The sequence below is a fragment of the Strigops habroptila genome, chromosome 12 (assembly GCF_004027225.2).
Source record: "Strigops habroptila isolate Jane chromosome 12, bStrHab1.2.pri, whole genome shotgun sequence".
In the NCBI taxonomy this organism is placed as follows: domain Eukaryota; kingdom Metazoa; phylum Chordata; class Aves; order Psittaciformes; family Psittacidae; genus Strigops; species Strigops habroptila.
Window position 1 is genome coordinate 19,752,866 of NC_044288.2, and position 27,556 is coordinate 19,780,421.

General features: G+C 37.0%; 1 protein-coding gene across 2 annotated transcripts; it reads left to right on the forward strand.

The window, feature by feature from the left end:
• Positions 1-3,323: 3,323 nt before the first annotated feature.
• GABRA6 (gamma-aminobutyric acid type A receptor subunit alpha6) lies at positions 3,324-27,528 on the forward strand. 2 transcript variants are annotated; one of them, XM_030504876.2, is made up of 9 exons: positions 3,324-3,434; positions 3,725-3,792; positions 5,061-5,281; positions 5,388-5,470; positions 6,071-6,214; positions 6,641-6,793; positions 11,160-11,419; positions 21,766-22,023; positions 26,871-27,528. In XM_030504876.2, the coding sequence occupies exons 2-9, from the start codon at positions 3,790-3,792 to the stop codon at positions 26,919-26,921; spliced, it is 1,173 nt and encodes a 390-aa protein (XP_030360736.2). In that variant the 5' UTR covers positions 3,324-3,434; positions 3,725-3,789; the 3' UTR covers positions 26,922-27,528. The 2 variants fall into 2 exon arrangements, with proteins under 2 accessions (XP_030360736.2, XP_032776132.1); XM_032920241.1 differs by lacking the exons at positions 3,324-3,434; positions 3,725-3,792 and having other exon boundaries at positions 5,078-5,156; positions 5,246-5,281.
• Positions 27,529-27,556: the final 28 nt, after the last annotated feature.

Genomic DNA, 27,556 nt, shown 5'->3' on the forward strand with positions numbered 1-27,556 from the left:
CAGTGCTGTGAAGCAGTGCGAAGGCTAACTCAGGGACTGAAAGCAAATAGCTGTGTAGCACAGAATCCCATACTAGTTTACTTTGCTACTGCTGTAAATTATCCTTTTCAGGATGCAAGCTGGCATCAAGAGATGTGTACTATGCTCCTTACAGTAGCAATACTAAGCTGGATAACTAAACATGTCGCTTCTAGACCTCACTTTTCTGATGGCTGGGATTCAACACAACTGTCCAGTTTGAGGACAAGTGTCATGATATATATTTTCATTTTGAAGGCAAGTAGTGAATTGTTTATCTGTCAAAATCATCCCGTTAGCTTGCTTTACCTTGAGTGAATGGATAAACAGAACACAGTGAACTCCTAGAACAACTGAATTCATATAGTGATTCTGTTCTCGGTTTTCTTTCTGTGTTTTCTCCACAAGGCACCCATCTTTCAGTCTAAGAAAGTTATGAAGTAGGCTTCCACAGATGGGCATATATCTAAATCCAAACTTTTTAAACCCTGTACTTATATAGATGCTTTATCTATAAGACCATCACAGATATCCTAGAACAGCTTCTGCACTGTAGGTCCAACCTGGTCCAAAAAATAAATGTATTAATGTAACCAGATTTCCAGGAGGAAACCCTCAACTATTCCATTTCTCTGGCTCACATCCTTAGTCTACTCTTAGACTGTTTGTCTTCTTACACAAGAGGAGTCTCATTTGGAACAGGGGGCTATTGAACAAACAGCAGTTGTAAATTATGTGATTAACAGAAAATATGTTCTTGTCTAATTCACAACAAAGTGAAGTAAAGGAATTAAGGAGTGGTTGGTGGCTTAATGTAACACTGGGCTTTTAATGCCCAGGAGGTGCTTATTAAAAGAAGCTGCTAAAATAAACCTTTTAAAAGAAGACAAATGGGATGGGTGCAAGCAAGCTGAGAGATGCTGACTGGACAAGGCATGTGCTTAATTTTAAAAAGTTTGTTCCTCTTGCACATTTTCTCAATGACATTAGAATACTCTTGCTAACATTATGCCAGGAATTCTTTTTCCTTTCATTTGAAAAGGAAAGGGACATTATTCCAAGAGGAGATGTAAGGTAAGCTACAGAACATAGACGTCTTAGAGGTGAACAAAGTGATCCAGAAGTGATCCGGTGGAGCCAGAAAAAGAAAAAAAAAACCAACCCAAAAACCAACCCAAACCAAACTTCAAAATGTTTTTATATATTTAAAACTAATGGAAGCATATTTGCAAAAATGAGTATTAGTGGCGTTTATATGCTAACTGGAGTTCTCATGCTCTGAGGAGAGTGGTGCACACAAAAGCCTCAAACATGTCAGCAAAATCAAAAATATTTGAAAAATTGGGTAAAGTTTCAAACTGATAGGTTTTAAATCAGGAGCAGATAGAAGAACATAACTCCAAAAGGTTCTTATTTGCTGATTTCCTTTTTTTACTGTTCCCTTTTCTACCTAATATTTCATACAAGCCTTTGATTTTTTCATAAATGCAGCACTATTGTCTCTGAATAAATTCATGCAGATAAATGGTTCCAAGTATCAGCAGAAATACTGAACACTACTAGCTCATGATGAATTCACAGAGATCATGTTTGTGTATTCTTAGAGCACCACAGCCTCTCAAGAATTCGGGTTCACCACTGTTCAAAGACAGAGCCAGCGCTTTGACTGCGTGCAACCAGCCCACCTATGTGGATTACATGATGCTACAGCCTACGACAACAGGGAAAGGGACTCAGTGACAGAGGATATACTGTATTTTTAATCACATTCTTATATCCTTTTGGTTTTATAGCATCACGATCTCTCTTAAACACAAAACTGGAGCACAGAACCCCAGTGCTGGACTTCGGCAAGTCTTACTACTGAATAAATATGTGATTATCCTAGTTTCATGCAAATACTTACTTTCCATTGCTGGATAATTAAATGTATTTGCTTAGAAGCTAGTAATGCAAATGTGGTTTATGCAACAAAATTTTATGAAACAATTCATTTGCTTTGGTCTAGTTATGTGTTCCTCTACATTACCATAAGGAAAGAAAATTGGCCCAATTGCTTTGTTTACAGTGTAGCAAAATGACATAGGTACTACATCATTCATTGGCTTTATAAGAAGTAATAAGGTCACAGGAAAAGCTGGAGCAGCCTGAACTTCTTTTCCTTCAGGGCTGACTACATTAACACACTTACCGAAGGAAGGAACAGTAATGATCCAGTCAGTACTTATCAGGACAAAATTAGTAATGATCTACAATCCCAGTGGTTTAAAAGTAAGGAGCTCCAATTCTAACAAAAGTCCTAGTAATGCCCTGGTTTAAAGTCCGAGTGAAATCTGTGCATGCAACCCTCCAAAACAGCTTAGCAATAAAAAAAAAATAAAAAAAAAAATCCAAAAACCTGAACCAGAACCAACTTTCACTGTTCAGTGTTTGTGTATTAATGTTTAGACATTCAAGCGCTCTGTACAGTTCTGAAGGATTGATCATGAGGAGATATGTTGAGAAAGGTCAATAAAAACAGTAAACTGGAAACTGTAGGTTGTTTTTGGTTTTGTTTTTGTTTTGTTTTTCCCCAAAGTTCTAATGATGCAGAAGCTGCATAATAATCTCCCTGTAAACCATAAACATAATAAAAGCTGAGGCCATTTCTAACATAATCTCTATCAGCAAGATGCCAGCGCTTTTCCAGATTTCCTAACGGGTCCCTGCTAATTCCATGCCAAAACTAGCAGTGGATTTCTTCCTTTTAATCTCCCCTAATGCCTTATTCGATTATTGTCACTGCTCTCCGGCCACGCACTGTCCCTTCAGACCAGAGCTCCCTACCGGAGCAGTCAGCAGAGGCTGGAGCCAAAGGACACCAGCGGCTGCAGACTCCCCACCTCCCCATCGGGGCGGAGGGCAGCCGAGGGCCACGGGGAAGGGCCTAAGCCACCTCACTCTGGGCATCCCCGCCCGGCGGAGCCCCTGGCCAGGAGGGGAAGGATGAGCCCCGGCACTTGCTCCAGCTGACGGGTCTGAGGGCACGTGAGCGTCCTGGCACATACCTGAGGCATGGCTCTGCTCATCGCCTGGGTATGCCTCGCTGCGAGGTGAGTGAGCTCCCCTCCAGCCCCCCGAGGCTGCCTCAAGCCCGCGGCAGCCTGCAGGAGCAATGTGTGGTGGGGGTTCGGGCCCTCTCCCACCTCAGTTGTCCTCTGAGGGCGGGCCCTCGACGGGCGCACGTCGGGCGGAAGGGCAGAGTCGCGGGGACGGGGGCGCGAGGGGTCTGACGGCGGGACCCGCCTCTCTCCGCAGAGCGGCGGCGGCGCTGGGGGACCAGGGCGGCGCGGGGGACCTCTACTTGGAAAACATCACTCGGATCCTCGACAAGCTGCTGGACGGCTACGACAACAGGCTGCGGCCGGGGTTCGGAGGTACAGGGAAACTCTCGTCCCCTCGGGGAGCCTGGGAGCGCGCGGCTCGGGAGGGGCGGACGAGTGGGAGCTCTCTGCTCCCGGTGGAGGGGGTGGCCCGAGCTGGCGCGGAGAGGAGGGTCCCGTCCCGTCCTGGACTCGGCAGGAGGGAGGCGGTGAAACCCGAGAGCGGGCGGCAGAGGAGGACAGAGGCCCGCGCTCCGCCAGCTCCCAGCCCGCCGGCTCTCGCTGGCGGCCGCGGTGTCCCGAGGGGCCCCGCTCCGCGCCCAGCGCGTCTCCGTGTCCCGCAGGCGCCGTGACTGAAGTCAAAACGGACATCTACGTGACCAGCTTTGGGCCGGTGTCCGACGTGGAGATGGTAAGGGCCCCGCTTGCCACCCCTGCTTCGCTTTCCCGGGATTCATTACGGTGCCATCTGAGTTGACCGTCATTAAAGCAGATTACGAAGCTTAATCTTCTTGACAATCTCTCGGGCCCAGCAGAGCGGTTTGGCTGGAGCTGCATATAGGTATTTCTCCAGCAGAGTCAGCCAGGGCAGCCCATAGCCCAGGCCCGACGCTGGGCACAGAATACAACACTAGCCACAGGTGAGGGCGCTGATGGGAGGTCACAAATGCCTCTTTAACCTCATTAAGAAGATTGTAAGCATCTGTGGCCCAACACACAGGTTTGCCCAACACCATCAAGGCTGCGTGGTAGGAGACAACTTAATGTACAGCTGCAGGGATACAGTGCCGTGTCTGAGACAGCTGTCCCTTGTCATACTGGGTGCCTCCAAAGTTATGTAGCTGCAGACATGGGTTAAGTCTGTCAATTACAGCAGGAGCACCCCCCTTCCCCACCCGCCCTGGAAAACATTAAGCCATCACAGTGAGGATGGCATTGATGTTCATGTTCTGGAAATTGACTCTGATGGCTGGTTTTGCCATTGTATGTTTCCTCCAATACCTGCCCACCTGTGCCTGCAGTCCAGTTTGCAGGCTAGGAACTGTGGGCACCAAGATACAACAAAAAGTTTTTCCACCTCTCTCCATGAGTCAATCTAAGGGAAGGCATAACCTTGACGCCTTACAAAATTTGCTTCCAGCCAAGGTTTTTCTCCATTTCCCAAGCGACTTTAGAGAACTCCTTAGATTAATATTAACCTGACACCATAATCCTACTGTGATGTGATTTACATCAGTCCTTTCTTTGTCAATATCCAAAGTAAGATGCAGAAGAGGCACTGAGCATGTCTTTTTGTTCCTAGCAATTAAACATTGATTGTTTTTGCACTTTGAAAGGATACTAAGTTAGACATTTGTATTTCCTTAGATCTCAGTCATTTTGAATTAAATTATTATTTCTGAGAGAACAATGATTTTTTTTTTCCTTACTCATATAAAATTATTTGTTCACTCATTAATTTGTAACTATTATTTAAATGAAAAAAAAAAGTGTATGTTTTTGTAGACCACTTTATTTTTTTTTAATAGCTACTTAATGGTAATAGGATTAAGTGTTTAAGTAGTAAATGAAATGCCATTGACACGTGTGTTAGGTTCTTTCATGGAGTTACTGTATATACAGCAACTTGGGACTGGCTGACTCCCACACACAAGCCAACCACCTATTTATTTTCCATAGGAATACACAATGGATGTCTTCTTTCGGCAGACATGGACCGATGAGAGGTTGAAGTTTAGTGGGCCAACTGAAATTTTGAGATTGAACAATTTAATGGTCAGTAAAATTTGGACACCAGACACATTTTTTAGAAATGGAAAAAAATCAATTGCTCATAATATGACAACTCCTAACAAACTTTTCAGAATTATGCAGAATGGAACTATTCTTTACACAATGAGGTGAGAGCCTGTTCTTTTGCTTTTGGTTGACCTACCTTTTTGAGTCTTTCAGCAGTGTTCACACATACCAGTTTTTTTCACTGTCATCTACTATAATGTATTCTAGACTAACCATTAATGCCGATTGTCCTATGCGGTTGGTGAACTTCCCTATGGATGGACATGCTTGTCCATTGAAGTTTGGAAGCTGTAAGTTTTTCCATATCTTTCAGTTTTTTATAGTAATACATTTGGTCTACATGTATGTAAGACGATCAGAATTGAGATCCTAAAACACTACTTAATGACATAGCTGAAATATTTTGTTATATTTTTTTATACTAGAATCTTACTTTCTCCTATGAGACTCAGACTATTCATAAGGACATGGATTTATTCACTGAAGGGTGACTGTTGTAGCATATTTTATTTATTATTCTTACACATCTAGTTGTCAAAGTGGGTCATTCAGCAAGTCATAAAAGCTGTGGTACTTTTTTACTACATTTAGTTTTGCAAACATTTAGTTGATCTGTGATAATCCATTTTGAAAATATTTAGTTGAGCTGTGGTAATCTATGTATGTGTTTCACAGCAAATTAAGAAACAAAAGTTGGTGTCTATCTGGTCCCATCTCAGCCATTCTCTTATTGCTGATCTTTTTTGCGTTTTGTCATTAATGAGGTTAGGAACTTGTTGGAGCAGAATACATGTTGCTGTAGGTATTCAAGCCACAAACAAGATCATGCATTTCTTCAATTGCTTATAAATTACATAATTAAAAATTTAATTTCCCCCTCTATAATTCAGATGCTTATCCAAAAAGTGAAATAATTTATACATGGAAAAAAGGACCCCTGCATTCAGTAGAAGTACCACAGGAGTCTTCCAGTCTCCTCCAGTATGACCTCATAGGACAAACTGTGTCTAGTGAAACAATTAAATCTAACACAGGTAAGATGTAGCCATGTGAGAACTACTGACATTATAAACATCTTGAAAATAAATTACAGTTCTTTTTCATGTAGAACTGAATTAGTTTAATTATCATTTGCCATTTTAAAAACTAAAATCCTTGGAAGGACTCTAACCATTGTCTCTTAAAAGATTTTCAATACAGTCTGTTAAAGCATACAATTTTTCATGCAATTCTTCCAGAACTTCCCCTGACTCCCTGCCCCAGTAAAAGCAATACATAAAATGAATATTATTCTCCTCTGTTTCCATAAGGTCAGTTACCTTTTTTTAATCAGCTTATTTTTATTATGCACCAGAAGGCCTGTAAGTGCTTTCCTCAGAACATAGCATGTTGGGTTTAAGCAAATAATGCTTACTCACATATGTTGCCAAAATAATGCCTACAAACTTCTCTCTTAACAGGTGAATATGTAATCATGACAGTTTATTTCCACTTGCAAAGGAAGATGGGCTACTTCATGATACAGATATATACTCCATGCATTATGACAGTGGTTCTTTCTCAGGTGTCTTTCTGGATTAACAAGGAGTCTGTTCCAGCCCGAACAGTTTTTGGTATGCTGCGTTAAGGTCTTTGAACAGTTCAGCATCACATATACCATTCATTCATTACTTTCATTGCTTGTTTGTTTTAGGCGAATATTCACTTCAGCTGCTCTATTTCCATCTTCAAAGGAAAATAGGCTACTATCTCATTCAGACATACATTCCATGCATCATGACTGTAGTCCTATCTCAAGTTGTGTTTTGGATCAACAAAGAATCTGTTCCAGCAAGAACCGTGGCTGGTATTTGTGCTTTGTTCTTTTATCATTCACTTCATTCACTGTATGGAATCCATTGCATCAAACAGCAACTGTAATCCAGTGGGGATTGGAAAAGATAGCTAGTAGGTTTCAGTGAACAAAAGTAAATACTAAAATTAAACCAAATGATATTCAACCTGCCCACAAGGGTCAAAATTCTTTACTCAGAATGTTTGGTTAACCAGACTTGTTTGTGATGTTTTCCTTCTAAGTATATTTTCTGTATGCAGGAAGGGACGATTCCAGAGTAAATGTCAGCCTCTCCATTTCTTAAACTGGTATTTTGCTATTGATTTATTAGCTTCTGAAACCAATCTGAGTTAAAGCTTGGTTTAATCACATGGGATGGAATTAATCTCATCTGACATAAGGTACCTCATCTAGCACTTATTCTGGAGTGCTCTCTTCCCCTTGTCTACAAAGTTTTCTAAACAACTAGCAAGGAATTTAGAGGAATAAAGTCAGGTGAGATGAATCCTGTCCCTAGCGCAAGTTGGAGTTGTAATGTGGAAGGTATGTCCATATTGCACATTCTTTCCAGTGGTTTGAATTAATGCTCCCAAAGCTGTGAGTTTTGTCTCCTTAATTTTTACTGTGTGCTCTGCTGCTAAATTGGACAAACCCTGCCAATTCAATATTGATAGGGCTCTAAAACTGCACTCGCTGTTAAGGGGTAACTTTCACTAACTGAATTGTTGTTTCTAGAAAAACAATCAGAAAAATACTAAGCAAAAGTAATAAAACTTGTCAAAACTTCATGAATCCACTATCCATACATATACATTTTGCAATCCTATGTTCTTTTAACATAGTATTTCTATTAAAAAAATTCCCTTTGTGAGACTTGTCTTCAGTAACAAAAAGTCAGCTATATGTTCCCTAAGCATAAATGATACAAGTCTCATAATTAAAAATAAGCCTATAATTGTAGTTAGCAGGCTACAGATTTTTTCTGTTGTATTTCAGTCAGTTGATGTTTTCTACCTGAATGGAATGGTATTCATAAAAGCATTGCAGACTTTTAGGAATGTGAACACAACTTCCTCAGGTACCTCTGAAAGAAGATCAACACTTTTGTTCTTGAAATTCTCATTAGGAGCTAGGATGCAGTTTGGGATCATTAAGCACTTAAAAGTATTATTATCTGGCAATTGAGATTTCTTTAAATGCTTAAAAATATGAAAATATCAGGCAATAGATTTTCAAGGATGTTTTTTCCAATTGAAGCATAAAATACATAGGAGGTTTGCACACCAAACATGATGCTACCTGATTTGGCTTTATATTGCATCTCTGGACATCACAGTTACGTCCTCTACATTTTGAGTAAAACATATTTGCTACCTACTGGGCAGTGGAAGTCAGTTCTTTATGCTTGAAGTAATGTGCAAATAAGCCTTTAGCTGATCCAGTAATAGAAACACAGAGACCCCAAACCCTGGAATAACAGCTCGTAGATATCATACTGAAGAGTAAATACAGAATTAGAAACAGATTATATTTTATTAAAATAGTAAAATAGACAACCTTTTCACTATTGTGAAAAATTAGTCACAGTGGCATTTTAAAAGAGTATTTCAATCCTTGCTCCATTCTTATTTCTCCCAGGCACAGTCTGAATTTATAGTCCTTATTAATTCAAAGTCCCATGGATTCTGAATAGCTTCATCTAAGGAAAAAGGACAAATTCGGTATAACAAAAAAAGACTTTCAGGCCCCAGCAAAAAAAAAACCAAAACCCAGGTTTAAAATGGAGAAGTCAGCATCCTTTCTTCATTGTTTTGCAATTACTTGAATTATAAATTTTTAGTTTTACTTCTAAGTTCCCAAACTGTAAGTTTGAGAGAAGAGAAATTAATAGCAGAAGAATAACAACCATGTGCACAAACCATTTTTTCAGAACAAATTAATTTAGCAACAGTATTTATCTCCAAAATGGATGACAACTATCCTTTGCAGGTAATATTACAATAAATACTCTGAACATTTTTGCAAAGATAAATTAATGATCATAAATACCTACTCTTTACAGTCCTGCAAGTGAAAAAATAACTCAGAGACTTGTGTTCCTTATAATTGTGTCCTTGGAAAGAACAGCAGATAGCTAGTATTAAGTTCCTTATTTAATGTGGAGCTATGTATGTAGCTACACATACACATACATATGTATATATATGTGTGAAGTTTTATGAAGCATGGCATTATCAGAAATAACTTAGAATAAGAAGCATGGTTACTGGAGGTCTAATTTTAAGTGTGCTCTGACTCCAATAGCAATGGCTATTATTTCGCATTTTTATGTACCTTTATCTAATCTTTTTTGTTGCTAGCAAAAAGTTCATCTGTTATTTTACAGAAAGACAGTAGTCAGCTTCTACCTTTCCAGCAGGTCACCCTGGGAATTTTAATATCTAGTCTCAGACAGCAAAGGAGTTTGGGGTTTTTTTTGTTGTTTCATTTTTTAGCAGGAAAAGGTATCATATTTCATTATTTGCATTATGTAACAGATTCTTCAAAACTTACCAAGAAGTGTTCAAAGTGGAAAGACAAGGGAAAACAATCATCAGTTACACAGTTTACCAACTGTAATTTGGCATTCAGTTTGATAAAGTAGTTTTCCACAGCGCAGAGCATTTCATCAATATTCACTCCACATTGAGAGAAGTCTTATCTATATCTGCAATAGAATAGGAGCCCTATTCCTAAGTTTAAATTCCCACTGCAGTTAAGTTTTTATTCAGACATAGAATGTATCATTTTTATTACTAACTAGCACATGGACAAATTCTAATCTAATCACACATCATATTGAAAAGTTCATTCTGGACCTTTGAAACTGAAATATATCTCAGCACACTTCATATTATAAAATGAGCCTGGCAGATTTGGGAGAAGTAGAGATCCTATGTATTTTTATACCATCTTCTATTTGCATTTCATTAAAACATGTTAAGCAATGACATTGGGACATAGTTAACCTCAGACAGCTGGCAAGCTACATCATCTGAAAGAGTTGCAAAAACCCTCTGAAAATAATAAAGTCACCCTGTCTTGATGCTGCAATATGCAATGACACTGCATCCTTTCCACTGAGCATCATTCATAGCATATTGATTCATCATCACAACATGGCATTATAACATCTTTTACTTTCCCACCTACCCATTCCCAACTGCAGAAAAAAGCAGAAGAGGCTATTTTCCTCCTTAATGTCTTTAAATACCAGCAGTTTTCACATTCTAGCAGGCATAATTACAAGTAAACATGAGTCACAGAGGCTTATATGTTAATGAGTTTGTTCTTGCACTTTCTGCTTGTATCAGGCAGCAGTGAGAAGTAGGTATATTTCTTCCATTATTAATGCTATACACTCCAAAACAGAAAGAATAAATTCGTGAATTCACTTGAAGAACGCTATGAGGCCCATAAGCAACAAGACCAGATTTGTGAAAATAGATAATCAGCTCTAGAGAAGTAGCTTTTCTGTCCTTCCATATTTGTAATTATGGGGGCTTTCAAATCAAGATACTGTTAGTGAATCTTAAATAAAGTATCCAGTGATGAAAGACAACAGCACAGAGAACCAAACTCTTGTTACTTTGAATATTTGGACCGTAGCCTACCACTGATTTTTAATGCAGAATTTGATTGATTCACTGAAGGTTCTGTAACCCATGATCTGTCTTGTGCAACAACAGAAGAAAAGAGGGAATCGCTGTTGGGACATGACAGTCTGTTAATCTAGATTTCTGCCAAACAGTCCACTTACTAACTCCTCAAATAAAGTGTCTTTTATAGTTTGAGCCTGAGTTTTGATATACCCGTGTTTATCACAATTCTAAGGAGCTGCACCATGTAGTATGTAGTTATCTTAATTGTGAGTCTGCTCAATGTGTTAAAGAAGTTTGTTCAGAACTTTTAGATGCTTAAGACAGTATACGTGAATTATTTAAGAAAACAAAAAGCAGTCTTGTTGGTTAGCTGTTATGTAGGATGACAGCTAAAACCAAAAAGGAGTTGTTGGATTTTTTTTTTTTTTTAATATAAATGAATTTAAGAGTAGCAGGGTTGAAGCAAAGTTCTAATGCCCCCATTTTCTTTTTCTTACTTTCAAGGAATCACTACAGTTCTAACAATGACCACCTTAAGCATCAGTGCACGCCATTCTTTGCCCAAGGTGTCCTATGCTACCGCCATGGATTGGTTCATAGCTGTGTGCTTTGCCTTTGTCTTCTCTGCACTTATCGAGTTTGCAGCTGTCAACTACTTTACCAATCTTCAGACGCAGAGAGCAATGAGGAAGGCAGCCAGGGCAGCAGCACTGGCAGCAGCACTATCAGCAGCAACTGTACCGGCAGAGGACGAGATTGTCTCGGTAATTGCTTGCTTTTCTGATAATAAGCATCATATAGGAAGAGGCAGCTGAAGTAGTGAATGCAAAATAATATTAAAATGATCTTAACCTGAAAGAGATTATGTAACCAGATCATGTCTACTTATCAAAGATATTGTTCTTATTTGAGAAAATGAAAAGACTTAATTTATCTATACTGTCTATTGAAATTTGAGATATGATTTACTAGAGAGATGTTTATTTAGTAAGATATTTAAGGCTGTTATCCATAATACTTCTCTTGGGCAATGCTGTAGGCAGTGTGGTCAGGCAGCTGTGGTTCTCTCAGTAAGTCTGCAGAATTTGTGGGATGCTGTACAATGCAATGAACATGTGCATTGGCCAGATGATTATGGGATCACTGTAGTACACTGGTACATACCATAAGTGGGTCATCTGGAAGAGGAATTAGCCTTTATATAAACTTGGCATCTGTTATTTTCATAAAAATCTGTGTTGGTGGAAGCTTGGGAAAAAAAAACCATAAATGTAAAGATTAATGATAAATTTTAGTACATGCAAAAGACAGGAAGGCTTTCTAGTATCAAAAAAATATGTCAGAATTGCTTATAAATATTATTCCTTACATCTTGGGCTAAATAATGAATGCTGTCTCACAACATATGTTAATAAATTTATCACTATAGCCCTCCTGTTTTCAGGAACAAAATTCCATTTCGAGAAGAATAACAGGATTTCAATGACCTTCTGTAAAACCTTTGAGTCTCTAGTTGAATAAGGAAGTCAATCTAAGAGTTGTTGAGTATCAGAGCAACACCTTACCGACCATATAGTAATTTTTCCACATTTGCTTATAAGCAGCAGTTAAAGGTATAACATTTAGGTATATTTTAACTGTTAAATTCATAATTGAAAAGTTCCATATAATAGTGAAACCAAAGCTCCACAGCATCTTGTTACTGGTCCTCATTGGAGCTAATCAGCAAATGTTCTTCAACTTGGAAGCACCGTGCTTGTAAGCAATATTGTATTTCGCTTACAATTTTATTAATATTAAAATATCTGAAGTCATTTTAAGTTATAATAAAATAATGCATTTTAATTTTACTAAATATATAAATGCAAACCCACGCAAATCTTTATACATTTTAGCTCAGAACCACAGCTTTTTTATTTGTTTTTTAAACCACAGTTACATAAAGAAATACAAAAGAAAGGCCAAAAAATTTAAAAGGAGCTTGGAAGCAAATATTTGCAGAACCTTGCCCTGATTTTGAAGTGACAGCAGAAAGGCTGATTGAGTTTTGGCAATATTTGCAATGTTCATATCTGCATTTATTTTAATACTGGAAACTTCAGTAATTACATTTAAACCTTACAAAAATGAATGGAAGGTAAAGAGAGTATGCATTTACCAATATTTAGGACATACTTTCCCCTTCCTGAACATCATATTTGCCTGAGAAGTACTCTGGACTGAATGAGCAGAACATTGCAACAGTAGAATAGTGTAAAATAGGAAAAATACTGTTAAGACTGAAGGAACTTTAAAATATACTAAAGCTTCATTTTTATTCTTTCATTGTCTTTTTTTTTTTTTTTTTTTTTTTTTTGAGGGCAAGCTATCAGAGAAAAAGCTAAGAGGATCACTTGGCTTTATGTAGCATGAGGAAAATATTGATAGCTGCTATGTAAGGAAGAGGAACAAGAGCTTTGATTTTTCCTACACACTTCCTTATTCAAATTTGAGTTAATCATAAGAAGGTTTCCAAGAAGGAAAAAAACCAAAACCAACCAAATTTTTTTTTTTTTTTTTAATTGAAGTCCCTGCTAAGTGATTAGAAACCAGTTTGGCTAACTCTGCACTTGCTACTGCTGATGAACTCACAGCAGATGCTACAAAGCCACCGCTGCCACCACCCCTTCCCCATAATTCTGCACGTGCCCAGGTATACTAGAACATACTCCTGATGTTTGTGGCTCTTCCAGTACTTGGGGGCGAGAGTTACACTATCTCTGTATCATTGCAGACCAAGCTAAGCACAAACTACAAAACTGCTGTTGAACAAATTATTAGAAAAAGAATAAAAGACTTCAAGTTTCTTATCAAGCTCTTCAGCCACAAACAGCACAGAGTAAAACTGAAGACACACCTTCCTCATTTTGTAAATATTTACTTGTTAGCTTTTCCCGGTAAAAAACAAGCAAAAAATAAGTGTCTAGGAATAAATATCTAGGAAGCACACTGCAACCATTTCCCCAAGAAAATTATTTACAACTAGCTAACAACATATATATTTAGAAGAGTAATAAAGCCATTAACACCAGGGTCCCAAAGTAAACTTAGTCTCTAAACCAGCCCATAATGTCCACAAAATTCTATAGTCTTGATCTTCCTCAAAGCTCGTATTATCCAAGACAGTAATTTTCAAGCCCTGCAAGTCCACCACTTTTTTCTCACAGGACCAGTTCTCTATGAGAATGCACCTCTGCAGTAATAGAAAGGGCAAAATCAATGAGATCATAAAAATGAAGAGTACTTACATTCGAAGTAAAGATGATGTAGTCAAAATGGCTTCTGGATGAATTAACTATTGGATTTCAAAGGTCCCATTCCAGAAGGGCATGCTGGGAAAAGGAGTAATTACAGGATAACAGATTTTAATAAGCTTTTTTCTTTTTTTACTTCCTTTTCTTGTGTGGTGAAGTTAAGGGGGAAAGAACTTCTATTTGTTGTCACATAGATGGATGTACTGCAGTCAGTGGTATAATTTCAACTGAAACAGACCTTAACTAGCTAATTTGAATGCTAACACTGTAGTTGGCACAGGCTGATTACATGAGTGTATGACCACTTCTCCAGGCCAGGCTTATCATCCTCTACTGACCTTTGCACTTCCATAGCTATGTTACTATCTTAGGGCAGTTACGTTTAAATAAGGCACACAGCATAATAGTTTCTTTCTTGATGTAGGAGCTATTTCTGAGGTCCTGATTTCCTCTTTGGTGCTCCATACCTCCCAGCTTGTTATATTTGTTTGCCTCTAAGTTTTTTTCATTACTTGTTCATCCATTTTTTTCTTTGTTTGGTTGCTACAATGCCCAATACTTATTCTTTACCCCCTGTGTAATTCATCTTACCTCTCCTGCTCTTCATTTTGCCTTTTCTCCCCATTTACTCTGCTTCTCTTTTTAAGGTTTTTTCTAATTCACTAGAAAAAAATAACGTATTAGAATCCATGTCTTATACATTACAATGGTTTTGAAGTACTTCATTCAATTAAAAGAAATTAATTAAAATCTTTCCCTTCTTCTCATACCCCAGGCTTTGGTACCTTCTCTTTTCTAATCTGTGATATTTTTTAAGGGTTTGTTGGGGTTTTTTCCTCTTTTAGATAGGATAGTAAAGGTTTTCATCCACTTGTAATGCCAGTATTTTCATTTGTGATTTTTAAGTGCATGAAAGTTGTCAGAATTTTAGCTACATGAAAAGGCACGTATAGATTGAAGAATAGTGAACAATGTGTCAAAAATGCTTATGGTCCTCTGCATGTAGAAGAAATCAGATGATGTTTTTACATCGAGAATATTTCTGAGGATTGTAAAGGTTTACTTAGTTTTAGGGAGCTCATTTGTAAAAATAAAAGTGAAAAAGTGAGATTTACTTACTTGAAAATTTTCATGGCTATACGATTGCCAATGGAACTCTATTATCAGTACCAACATTAAACGTAACAACATAGACTATATGTTTTTAATAATCTATTATCTTGAATTACCTGAAGAGTGGCTAAAGAACACTGTGGTCGGAATGACCTTAGGTTGTCTGAACTAGTAATTTCTGTATGACAGGAGACCCATTCTCCTGTTTTGTATAAGAGAAGCCCAGAGAGACAGTTTTGGTATAAAAGAAAATTCAAAGGAGTTATAAACCAGGCAGTTAGAAGCTTTTGCTGCTAGAGTGAGGGCCTAAACATCAAGATAAATATATTTGCAGAATATATTTTTTATTTTCATTACAAATTAACTATTTTTCCTGAAAGAAAACACTCAACAATCTTTAAAAATACTATCAAAAAGCCTCATTCCCCCTTCAGTCTAGTTAATTTTATTTAAAACCTTGTTTTATTCAAATGAAAAAACCTTTTTCTCACAGGCTTTTATATTGTAGCCAAAAAACGTGTGCGCTCAGAAAAGAAAGATGGCAGAAAACTAAATTCTGCTCTACTGTACTAATGACAGTAGGAGAAACTCTACTCAAGTAATGACTATGCTGGTTTCAGTAAGAGAGACAATGGTCTAACTATGTGCTCTGTTAACTGATGATAGCCCAGCATGCCTGGTCTGGTTCCAGGAACACCACTCTATTTACCTCAGTTAACTGAGAGCAGAATTTGGCTTGCTGTCTTTGTCAGCTGCAGGCAATCCCTGCGTGAAATACAAAACTATGGGTGTTCCACTCCAAAACACGATGGCAACAAGCTGAGTAGTCATCTGGACCCTGACAGAAACCTGGTTTTATTCATATGGTGATCAAGCTTATTCTAGCATGTCAAAACCAAATGTGTTATTTTTATATATATATATATATACACACATATATATAAAACATTATGGCATTTAGCTTTTTAATCCATTTCAAATTGTATATTTTCTATATCAATCATATTATTTCATCATTCTGGCTTCCTTTGTCCAGGAATATCCTAATACTGGAAATATGCTGGGGAAGGGAAATTGGTGATACTGTCTGTAGTACACCATTTGAAGTAATGCTCTGTGAGGTGATCAGGGAGTACACATCATGGATCAAAAGACATTCTTTCTATGTGAGAGAGTACATCTAAAAGACAAAAGATTACTACAGGGTGGTAGCTTGATTATAGTTATGTTCTGAAAGATCTGTTGTTTTAACAGAAAACAGCACAGAGAACTGAAAAATACTGCTGGGAGAGTTTCCTTCTCCCTACGAATAGCCTTGTCCCTGTGTTTCAAAATAACATGGCTTGGGCAGAAAAGGATTCTTATTCTCTTTAACAACCCTGCCCAACTATAGAGCAGCCTTATGTCACTTTGATATAGGGGATGTAGTTTTTATAATCGTGTCAGAATATATGGCGTATGTTTAATGAGGATCTTAGCATAACTGAAAGAAAAGTGCTTCTGTTTGGATTATCAACAAGCCTTTATGAGATCATCCTAGAAACAGCTATAGGCAGTAAAGTTTTGGCTGAGAACATAGCACTTTCAACAAATTAGGGAGACCTTCCTGCGCCTACACAATTGGAGATTATCAAGTAGACTATTTAAAACAAACCTCAACTTTCAGTTATATTGACTTTTTGTCATCCCAACAGGGAAAGTAGATGCTGATTATTTGATTCCAAGTTAAATATTTGTCTGATTGACAAAGCCAATGCAGGGCAGTAAGGAAGGTTTGGAAGTAGCTGATAGCACACATCAAAATAAAGAAATTGAAGATGAATTGGATTTAGACTTTTTTTTTGTTCAACATGGAAGTCTAATCCCAGTACCTTTTTTGCAGGGGTAGATTGAGAACAAAATTTTATTAAGTTAAATTTGAGGAAAAAAAGAAATCTGTTTGTGTAATTCTGTCTCATTTAGACACTCAAAGCAGTAGTTTCTCTATGTTGCACAAATTTAGCAAAGTAAATGTAGAGACAGAGCAGTTCTGGACTGACATTCATAAGTTTAAGAGCCAAACATGACTTTGAACATTTAAATCTGTTTATCATGAACACATAGAGGGTCTGTGCTAATTCCATTATTTTTTCTGATATGCTACATATAAATGTTAGAAAAAGATTCTACCACACACATTCACATTGAAAAGAGAATTACTAGGATTCCAGTGTCTGCTCTCCTTAGTGCTTACCTGTTTTATATGACAGTGATTTTTATACAATGGGTGCATAGTATATTTTTCAAAGCTATGCTTTCTGTTTCTAATGCCTCTTCAGGTTTTCCATGCAAAGTAAAACAGCTCTGAAGTAATAAGGTAACAACCTCTCCCACTAATCACCTTCACCTGATGGTTAGGCTATATTTTGAGCGGTGAATTTCAATCCCTTAAGGTTAAGAAAGAATTTTAACATGGCTTTCCCGTGCTTTAAATGGCTAATTTAACCTAAATGATTTAACCCTTCCGCTAGGGTAAAGCACAAAGAAAATAAATTTCCATGTTATTCCTCTTAATACTTCCAGGAAAGGACACAGGATTCCTAAAAGATGCTTTTGTAGTTTAACTCCAGTCAGCAACTAAATACCATGCAGCTGCTTGCTCACTCTTCCCCACCCCCCCAGGGTGGGATGGGGAGGAGAATCTGAAGAAGGTAAAACCTGCAGGTTGAGATAAGAACAGTTTAATAATTGCAATGAAGTAAATGATAATAAGAAATAATAATAATAATAAAAAGAGAGAAGGAGGAATAAAATTCAGGAAACACAAATGAGCACAATAGAATTGCTCACCACCTACTGACCTAGCTAGGGCTAGGTCTAGCCCATCCCTGGGCAGCGATCAGTGACTCCTGGCCAACTCCTCACGGTTTCTACACTAAACATGACCTTCTGTGGTATGGGATATCCCTTTGACTAGTTCAGGTCAGCTGTCCTGGCTGTGCTGCCTCCCGGCTTCTTATGCAGCTGATCACTGGCAAATCATGGGAAACTGAAAAGTCTTTGTTTTAGAGTAAGCACTGCTTAGCAACAACTAAAACATCAGGGTGTTATCAACATTTTCTAGCTCAAAAATCCAAAACACAGCACTGTACCAGCTACTAGAAAGATAATTAACTCTATCCCAGCTGAAACCAGGACAGATGCCTAAAGCTAGGACTATTTATGATTTCTAAACTATATTGAGCTTTTAATTATGCAGAACACTGTTTAGAGATGTTTCCAATACATTGGTTTTGAATCAGATCCCACAGATGAGATATGCAAAGAAATGTCTAAATTATAGGTCATAATGAATCTCTGGCATGAAATGGATACTTAAACTGCACAAGACTCTAAAGATTGATGCATGCCCAAAAGGAGATCTTACCTAATGTGGTGAACTTTCCTGCTGCTTGGTGCTGCATATGGATTGTTCAGTAGCTAAACAGTTTTTACAGATCGCAGTATTGAATCTAGGGGCTAAACTATGCTTAACTCCCTCTTTGGGAGTTAAGTCATTAGCATGCAATTTTATGTGTACAATATGAATGGTTGAAATTCTATCTACTAATGACATGGGCAGAGAAAAAGAATGTTATATATTTCATTTACTATACTGCCATGTACAGACACTGAGTTTTGGTCCTAGGGTTTTTTGGTGTGTTTTGTGATATGAGCGAATTTCAATATCCTTAATCCAATAAATTATAAAGAAAAGGAGGAATAACACAGTTTTTTGTCTAAACTGTTAGAGTTTATTCTCATGAACCTTTTTTTACTACATTGCCCGCAGAAAGAGAGACATAAGTGAGTAAGAGGACATACAGGTAGTCATTTGTTTAAAGTTAACCAGTATCTGAGTGCATATATAAGATACTCATGTTACTGTAAGGTCATAAACTAAACTGATAGTGGAATATGTATTTGTAGTACAAAGGAACAGAGAACAGTAGAAAATTTCACAAATATGAATTACAGAAGTCTCTTGAGGAAATGTAGGAACAAAGCACATTCATAAATCACCATTAGCATCTATATAAAAATCAGAAGAAGCAGACAAAGAACTTTGTTTACTCCAAGGTTATATATATGCTGTATTTTTTTAAATCTGGAAGCCAAGCAATTTGCTGAAAGCCTCCTGAGATATTCTGAGCAAATTCTAGTGATATTGATGAGAGTTGTGAGTGAGCAGCACCTTTACAGACAAGATGATACTGCTCTGTGAGCTTTCCAGGGGATCAGATAGCTAAGCTGCAAAAGCTTAATAGAGGTCAGACTACCTCTTTCTTAGCCCATATACATACCAGTCTTTGTCTAGTCCAGTTTTATGGTATCTCACATTAAACAGTGATCTTGCAATCTGTTCTGTGTCACTGGGTAGTCATATGCAGTGACAAGTTCAATTGCCTGAGTGGACTAACATTCCACACAAGTACAAGAGTATTCCTCTGAATCAGGATTCAGTAACTTAACAAAAATCATTATTTCATTATGACACAGTGTGCCATGTTGCTCCTTCTACTTGTAAAACAGTCCTTACTATTTGAGTGGTTGGCTGTGTAAACTATGTGACATAGGCTATTCATTCCTGGTTTCTCTCTGTGTTTTGCTAAAGCTTCATGATGTCATTGTAGGTAATCTTTGTCAAAAGGAAAAGTTAAATCTAAATGTAGTAGACAAATTAGTGTAGCTGCTGTTCAGAGCTCAACTGTAATAAGAAACTACATGGCTTCCTTTCACTCCCTCCTCCTCTTGGTTTAGCAGTGAATTCCAGTGAAAAATATGAGTCGTAGCTCTGGGGCAGAAAGTCTGGTGTACAGTCAGCTACCATGCTAAGAACATCTTTACACATCTAAGATAAATTTGGACTTAAAATTCCATATCCTGGCTAGTGGTAGACAGGAAAATAGTCTTGACACTGACTTGCTGGATGGGCTCATGAGGGTGTTAAAGGCAGTGTAAAGAACTACTTGGGAACTTTCTTAACAACTTATAACAACTAAACCATCTCCTCAGCAGGTGAAGAGCATGACAAAAAGCTGTGGTTTTACTGAGACAGTGAAATGCACTGGTCCTTCCTGAACATTGGAATAGGCTATTTTAAGTAATGAGAAGTTATCATTATCACTCAGTTGCTAAAATGGACCTAAACTGGCCCCAAAGTGGGAGTATAATCAAGTTAGTTCACTTCCCAAGTTCTGAGGATACACTGACTCCAAATGTTCCTATCTCCAAGTTGAGATGAAATCACATTGAGATAATTCTCCTTCTATAGCAAAACTTCCTTCTACAGGAATGAGATTTAATAAATATCATAAATAATGACCAGGATTACACTTTTTCCAAGTGCCTATTCAGATGATCACAAAGTATTTACTACTTCTACATTCTAAATGCAGTCAGTACTGAACATCATCCACAGACCATATGCCACATCTGTTCTGCCTACTGTTAACTCCATCACCTCAGTACAATAACTCCTGATTCATGTTTGAGTGATCCAGAGCAGAATTTATATGAGAATACTGCAGATAAAAAGGGCTAAGATTCACCTTAGCACTTATATTTTTTGGGAACCACTCATTCTCCACAAAAGGTCAAGCTATCTTGCAGTAAAGTGAGAAGCAGCCGCTTCTACAATTCAGTTCAAAGCAGGGCATACAAGCAAGACAGAATAGCAACTGGAGTGAAAGCAGTAGCCCAGGCTTGGTTCGTCAGTCTGTTTATAGAGTGGGATTATTATGATGATTAGCGCAAGTGGACATGAATAACCCTCTTTCTGTTTCTGTGACACATCTGTAGATAATCCTCCATTTAAATCTGTCTGTTGTTTGCTGTGTTACTGGAAAAGACAAAAACAAACATCTGTGTTCCAGATAGGCACAGCCCCAGAATATGAATGCCACTTAATAGCTATCCAAAACATGGTATTAATCATTTAATATGTAGATGGCAAAGTGGAAGAAGGAGGGATATGACAGGTTGGAAGTGGTGTTAGGTTGTAAAGGAAGAAAAAGAGCCATATGTAAGAGAGATATACAGAAAAGTCATTGCATATTTGAAAATGAAATTTCACACTAGAAAAAAAAAAACATAGGAGAATTTAGCATTCATGTCTTAAGTACCTGCAAACTTAGCCCCTTTCCTTTTATGCAGCAGTTTTCTAGTTCATCAGCAGATAGTATGGGGACTAATAACAGTGCGACAACTTGACTCCTTTCAGTGAGCGTTTACTGAAACTCATTAATGGGCTCACAGAGTGAAGACTGAGTTTGAGCCAGCTGTTTTGAGCCAGCACATATGTGCTGTTTTGTTTAAACTTGATTCATATCTACATAAACTTCAGTCATACCAATATACTGCAATTTAGATAGACCATTACCTTCTTTTCCTTTTGGCTCCATTTTTTCTTTTTCTTTCTTTTAGTTTCCATTTATTACCCTGTTAAATATGGAAAGCACACTTTTTTTTTGTTTTTACAGCAAAGCTTTAGGCCACAAATATATCTCTATATATTTGCATTATTTCTATGATTTCCTTAGGTTGCTCTATAGCAAAGCAGCAGTAATAAAAATCAGAAGATTGAGTAAAAAGGTGGAGAGAAACCTAGTGATCACAAAACCTAAGACTCTGTATCCAAAAATCACCTTTTACCCCCCTTTCCCTTTTTCTTTTTTCTTCCACAGCATTCTGACTCCAACTGTAACTTGAAGAAGCGAGTAAACTCCATAATGTCTCAGGCAGATCAGTCTCCTGAAGCCAGCATAATATCAAATAGTGCATCCCAGTATCAGCCAGCATCTGTTCCTCCACCAGTCCCACCACCACCACCTATTGGAGGCACAAGTAAAATAGACCAGTATTCTAGGATCCTCTTTCCAGTGGCATTTGCAGGATTCAACCTGGTATACTGGGTTGTTTATCTTTCAAAAGACACTATGGAAGTGAGTAGTAGAATTTCTGAATACTTGCTTATAACATGTAATATGTTTGCTTGACCAATATTATTTTCATTGTTCACTTACTCTTGAACTCCAGTTAATCAGTCCTTTCTGAGTAGTTAGTGATAATGGTTTTCTTTAAAAGATCAGCTGTGGCTTCCAGTAGTAATGGTACTCAGTACAATGCAGAAAGCTATTTGAAGATGAGAAATGTAAACACTTATCTCTCTGCCACGTTCATGCACTGAGCAGAACACATTGTGTAAGACAATGTATGATGCCATTCTCAAACAAACTAATCTTAAATCTTCCATTTCTTAATCTTCCTATCTGCAGTAAGGAATGGTAGAATTATCTATTGAAGCAATGAAGGAGATAAGAACTTCAGTATCTCCTAAGGTTTGCTCAGTGAGGTAATAAGATAACAGTATCCCCAAAGAAGGTTGCTGTTCATTCTGAACATTTATACATAGTGTGAAAAATTGACAACTACAGTATACTGTTTGTGAATCAAGAGTTCCTGGTTTTATACACTTTAACACCCATGTTCCCTGTTTCTTCATACATCTGAACTGTTTTATGCAGATAAAGCTGCTAAATTATTTGATTAAGTTTGTTCAAATCAGGCAGAGAATGATCATGTCTTTATATATCCGTAAGGTCCAGAAGAGATGTGTGCCCTGCAAACTGAGCATGTCTAGAATAATCAGTCAGTAATCAGTCATTAAAAGCTTAATTCTTTAATGTCTTAATTCTCTATTTTTTGCCCTTTTGCCTAAATACAGCTAATGGTGTCCCATTTCCTTGGTAAAAAAAAAAAAAAAAAAAAGAAAAAAGAAAAAAAAAGTATATATTGATTTGCTTCGTTGCCGTAGAGTTTTTGAATCTCACTTTACATTGCAATCATTATGATTGGTACATTTAGCTTTATTTAGGACAGCTAGAGAGATAAGGATGGTATTTAGATAGTACCAAATGCACCAAGTCCCTATATCAATAAAAAGTGAGGCGGCAATCTGGTAGGAGTGGTGAGCAGATTGCACCTTTATTTCCTAGATTAGAGATACAGCAGGCCAAGGGAAATCTCATGGACAGCCAAGAGATGGTGCAGTTCTAAGTAAACAAGACAGTGCTGATCAGCTGATTGGTGGCATCTTGCCTCTGCTTGAAGCAGAGGCTACTAGCCTCTAATTTTGCTGATTTTTGCTACTAGTATGATCTGGGAAATGCTGTCTCTCAAAGGTGGAGTGTGCTGCCAAGCAGCTTATATATGAAATCAGGAGTGCAGGAAGATAGGAGGCACTATCTCTTACAAATGTTCCTGCAGATGTCTCTCTCAAGAGGTCACAGCTGCTAACTCCCAGCCATTCAAAATCTGCCCAATGCTAAATTTAGCATTTGTGCCAGAGTTACTGATCCTGCTATTAAAATATTGACTATGTGTGCAAATTACTTATCTCAATCAGAGAAGGGAAGTATCTAAAAAGCACATAATCATTACAGCTTCTGTTTAGAAGCCAGTTCCTCAGCTTGTGTAGCTTACCATTACTCCAGTGATTTCATTCAACCATTCACATTTTGAATCTAGAAATATTTGGAACACAGTTGTCATTTCCTTGGTAGTGATGAAATATTTACGCTGAACCTTGTATATGAATAGTTATAGTAGAACTAAGCTTTTAAAATACTTCTAAAGTGTAGGACGTAGTGGTGACTACAAATATTTTTAAATGCCACTTTTGCCAGCTAACAAACATGCTCACAAGCTCAGAAATTATGTTCTGTAGCCTAATACAATGACAGGAATCCAGCATTAAGATTTGTAAAACAGAAAAGTATTGACAGTTGGGGTGTTTTGAATTATGAAGAATGTAAGCAATTATATAAAATGTTGATCAAGCTCTTCTTCATAAATTACATTTTCTTGTTTGTGTACTCAAGTTGTACCTAATGATGATTGTGATATACATTGCTACGTTTCTAATTTAATATGTTGTATCACTTTACCAGTTGTTACTTTTAAGGAAATCCAGGATTATTTTTGCTTTAAAAATATATTAATAATACGTGAGCCTTTCCATTCAAGCAGAGTACAAAAGTCAGGAGAGCAAAGCATGGCATGCTTCAAGGCCAGTTCAACTGAATCACAGGCTCAAGTCCAAGAGATTAAATATTGGTACAGTATTATTCAGTTAAGAAATTTATTTTCATTTAGAAAATGCATTTTGTGCATATTAGCTTTTCTTGAGTTACTTGTTTGTGTTCATTTGCCTTTCTGTTTAAAAACAAAATGGAAAAAGAATATAATCAGTTCATTGAAATAGTCAAATTTCCCGTGCAAAAGGTTTTGTAGTGCCGCTTTCTAGGATTTTGATTAGTGTAGTTTGGAGTGCAGAACATCATTCACCAAAGTCTGTCATTATGGAGATTCCTAAACTGAAAAACTACCTGTCTTTGGATGGTGCATATAGAATAAATCAAGCAGTATGTCATCAATCTGTTTGTAAAAGCAGGACATTAGCACTGGAATCACAGGTAATTTTCAGCTCATTATCTTCTGGCCAGACTCTGACTATGAAGGGAGTGCAAGAATCATTTTTTACTTCATGTTCTGGATTGAGAGCACCAGCTAGAACGAACAGGCTTGTTATTGTAATGACACAGTTGCATGAAATGAGGAGCTCGCTCCTAAGCCGTTTAGTAGTATTTCTGTGCACTAAAATGCAGTTTTCTTATGGCTTAAGTAATGGGCTGTATAGTACAGAAATGAAGTCATTCTTGTGTATTGTATCTGATAATATTTATAAGAACCTTGAGGCTTGAGTACTTTTCAAAGTGCTCCTTGCAGTAACTTTTTCTTCACCTTCCATTTAATTATTTATATATATTTTTTTGGACGACCAGGTTAATCCCCCTTTCTGTTGCTATACATGTAAATTAAGGGTGTGTTAATTACACAGAAGTTTTAGGATTTGGAAGTCTGTATAATGAAGAAGGCATTTCTAATAAAATGTATGCCTTTAAACATTTGGATCCCGTTTTTCAGAGCAAGCAGGACTAGGCAGATAACAAGAATATCTTGGACTGAACTCTGTATTTGTACTTCCAAATGTACTGAATCAAGTCCAGCTTAGCAAACCAGGAAGTTTAGTAGCGAACTTTCATTATAAATCTTTTGCTACATTTTAAAGCAAAATAGCGGCATTATTTGCATGAAAAAAATCCCACGTTGAAATTAAATGCTTTTAAATATTTATAGGGCCTTAATATTTAAACAAATGGTTCTATTCCACAGTGAAGAAATGGGAAAACGTTCAGTAGCAGTCATTGATATACGACTTGATATATGAGATAGTTCATTGTAAACTGGTTTGCACATGGAATAGCAGTAGCATTGCAGAACAACAGTTATATTGCTAAAAGTATAGAAATGAAGTTAATACAGTTCTCTGCCTGCATTTTGCTTGATAGCATGTTGTTGGAACCTAATACAACCTAAGGACAACAAAAATAAAAAAAAGGAAGTACTTGAAAATACATATATGAAAGAATCCTCAGTTGAAATAACAGATGCCAGTTTTTAGACCACAGAAAATGCTGATACTTGCATGATAAGCCTCCCTTTCTCTCAAATGGTTTTATAACTGTAATGCTGACAGATGCTTAACTATTACAATATCATTGTGCCATTTATAATATGAAAAAAATAAAGCATTAGAATTACTCTAAGAGGACTTACTCCCTCACTACCTAAGGTCGGTTTGTAATTAATTTAGATGGAAGGTTTGAAGCTGTGACATTCCCATGATTTACGCATGCAAAATGGAACAGGCAGGTTTCTATGGAATACATTGTCTGTTAAGTACAGTAATATTTGCCATCCACAAAAAGCTATATACGATAATAAATAATACATATTTGTCTAGATTAGTCAAGTAGAGAAGTTTTTCATAGGACAACAAATGTATCTGGCAAATGAGAAAAAGTTGTTCTAGATTTTTATTTTATCATAAGCATTTTTTGGTTTTAAATCTTGCTAAGTCCTCAAGCTGAATGCTAATTTCTGACTGTGACTTTGACAGGTGAATTGCATACTTAATTTATTTTAATATTTTCTTGATTTAGAATGCAAAGAGTGCCCTTTTAATGAGAAAAATACAAGTACTTAGTCAACCTTTGCCATATCATTCACAACGCATATGCTGTTCTCGCATCTTCTTACACATCTTTCTAAAGTAACCTCTCAATTTTTATATATAACTTTATAATAAAATTTTTAATGTAATCAAACAGTGGTGGAGTGAATCAAACTAAAGAAAGATATGATGTTAAAGTTTTAATGATAAACTTTGGAAAAACATGCAGATGCCAGCCTTTATGTTTGGGAGCAGAGGAAGGTACAACATTACTAAATGTGCTGAGTGCTGGATGTTGGATGCAGAGAACGCAGTATGGTGGCAGAAAGAGAGATACACAAGCTGAAGGAGAAAATGAGATGCTGATGATGTCAACTGGGAATAAACAAGAACAGATTAAAAAAAAAAAAAACAAGAACTGAAAAAGTATATAGTTTCAGCATGTTAATATTCACAAAGCTTGCAGTACATATTGTTACATCATGTTTCAGTTTAAATAGTGAAAAAATAAAATTCAGGAGAAAGTAGTTACTGCCATACATACTTGCAATTGAGCTTTGATGATCCAGGTAATGAACATCAAATTGGAAGAGGATTCTCCCTTGTAATGCAGTTCAATTTTAAGTCTGATGAGACTGAAATCAGGTGATTTTGTTGGTTAATTTAGTTGTCAACAACCCACAGTTTTAACTTCTCTCTAAACTTTTCTTCCAGTTTTTTGAACCTACTGCAATGCACTTTAGAAGTGACCTAGAGCCCAACTGAAGAACAGCTCAACTTTTCAAAGAAATCACTGAAGGTCATGTGGAGTTGAAGGGATGGCAAGGGTTTTGTCTATCCACAGGTGCTCTCCATTTTCAAACACTGGAAGTGTTTATATGGGACAACACCTGGAAACAAACTGGACAAAAGAAAATGATAGAAACTGTACAGGGTTCTAACAGTATTTTAAGATATCTTACATTGATTCTGCTGTAAAAGTTCTTAATTTATTTTGTTCAATTATCAAAGAATGTGTATTTGATATAATTCTGTTTTAAAGAGTTAAATGTTTACATTGATTAAAATGTCAATAACAGGATTTTTTTTTTTTTTTTTTTTAATACAATAAGGATTACTAAAATAAGCCTGATTCTGAACTGGTATAACTGAAAGGTTAGATTTCACTGAAAGGTTAAGAGTTGCACTGATTTGCAGCACTTAAAATTGACTCAAAATAACATTAAGAAATCCTGTGAAAGGAGCTGCAGTCCCATCATGTCTTCACGACCCTTTCATAGAAAAGATGGAGGATGAATTCTGATTTTCTTTAATTTCATTTTCATCTCCTTTAATTTGTAACAATATTAATAAAGAACAAGGTAAGAAAAAAGGAAACAAACTATTTTTTTATGCACTTT

Excerpts from the sequence above, each read along its gene's own strand:
- GABRA6 (XM_030504876.2), top strand. Across the intron at positions 5,282-5,387 it reads ACTATTCTTTACACAATGAG|ACTAACCATTAATGCCGATT; the intron begins GTGAGAGCCTGT and ends AATGTATTCTAG. Across the intron at positions 6,215-6,640 it reads AACAATTAAATCTAACACAG|GTGAATATGTAATCATGACA; the intron begins GTAAGATGTAGC and ends CTCTCTTAACAG.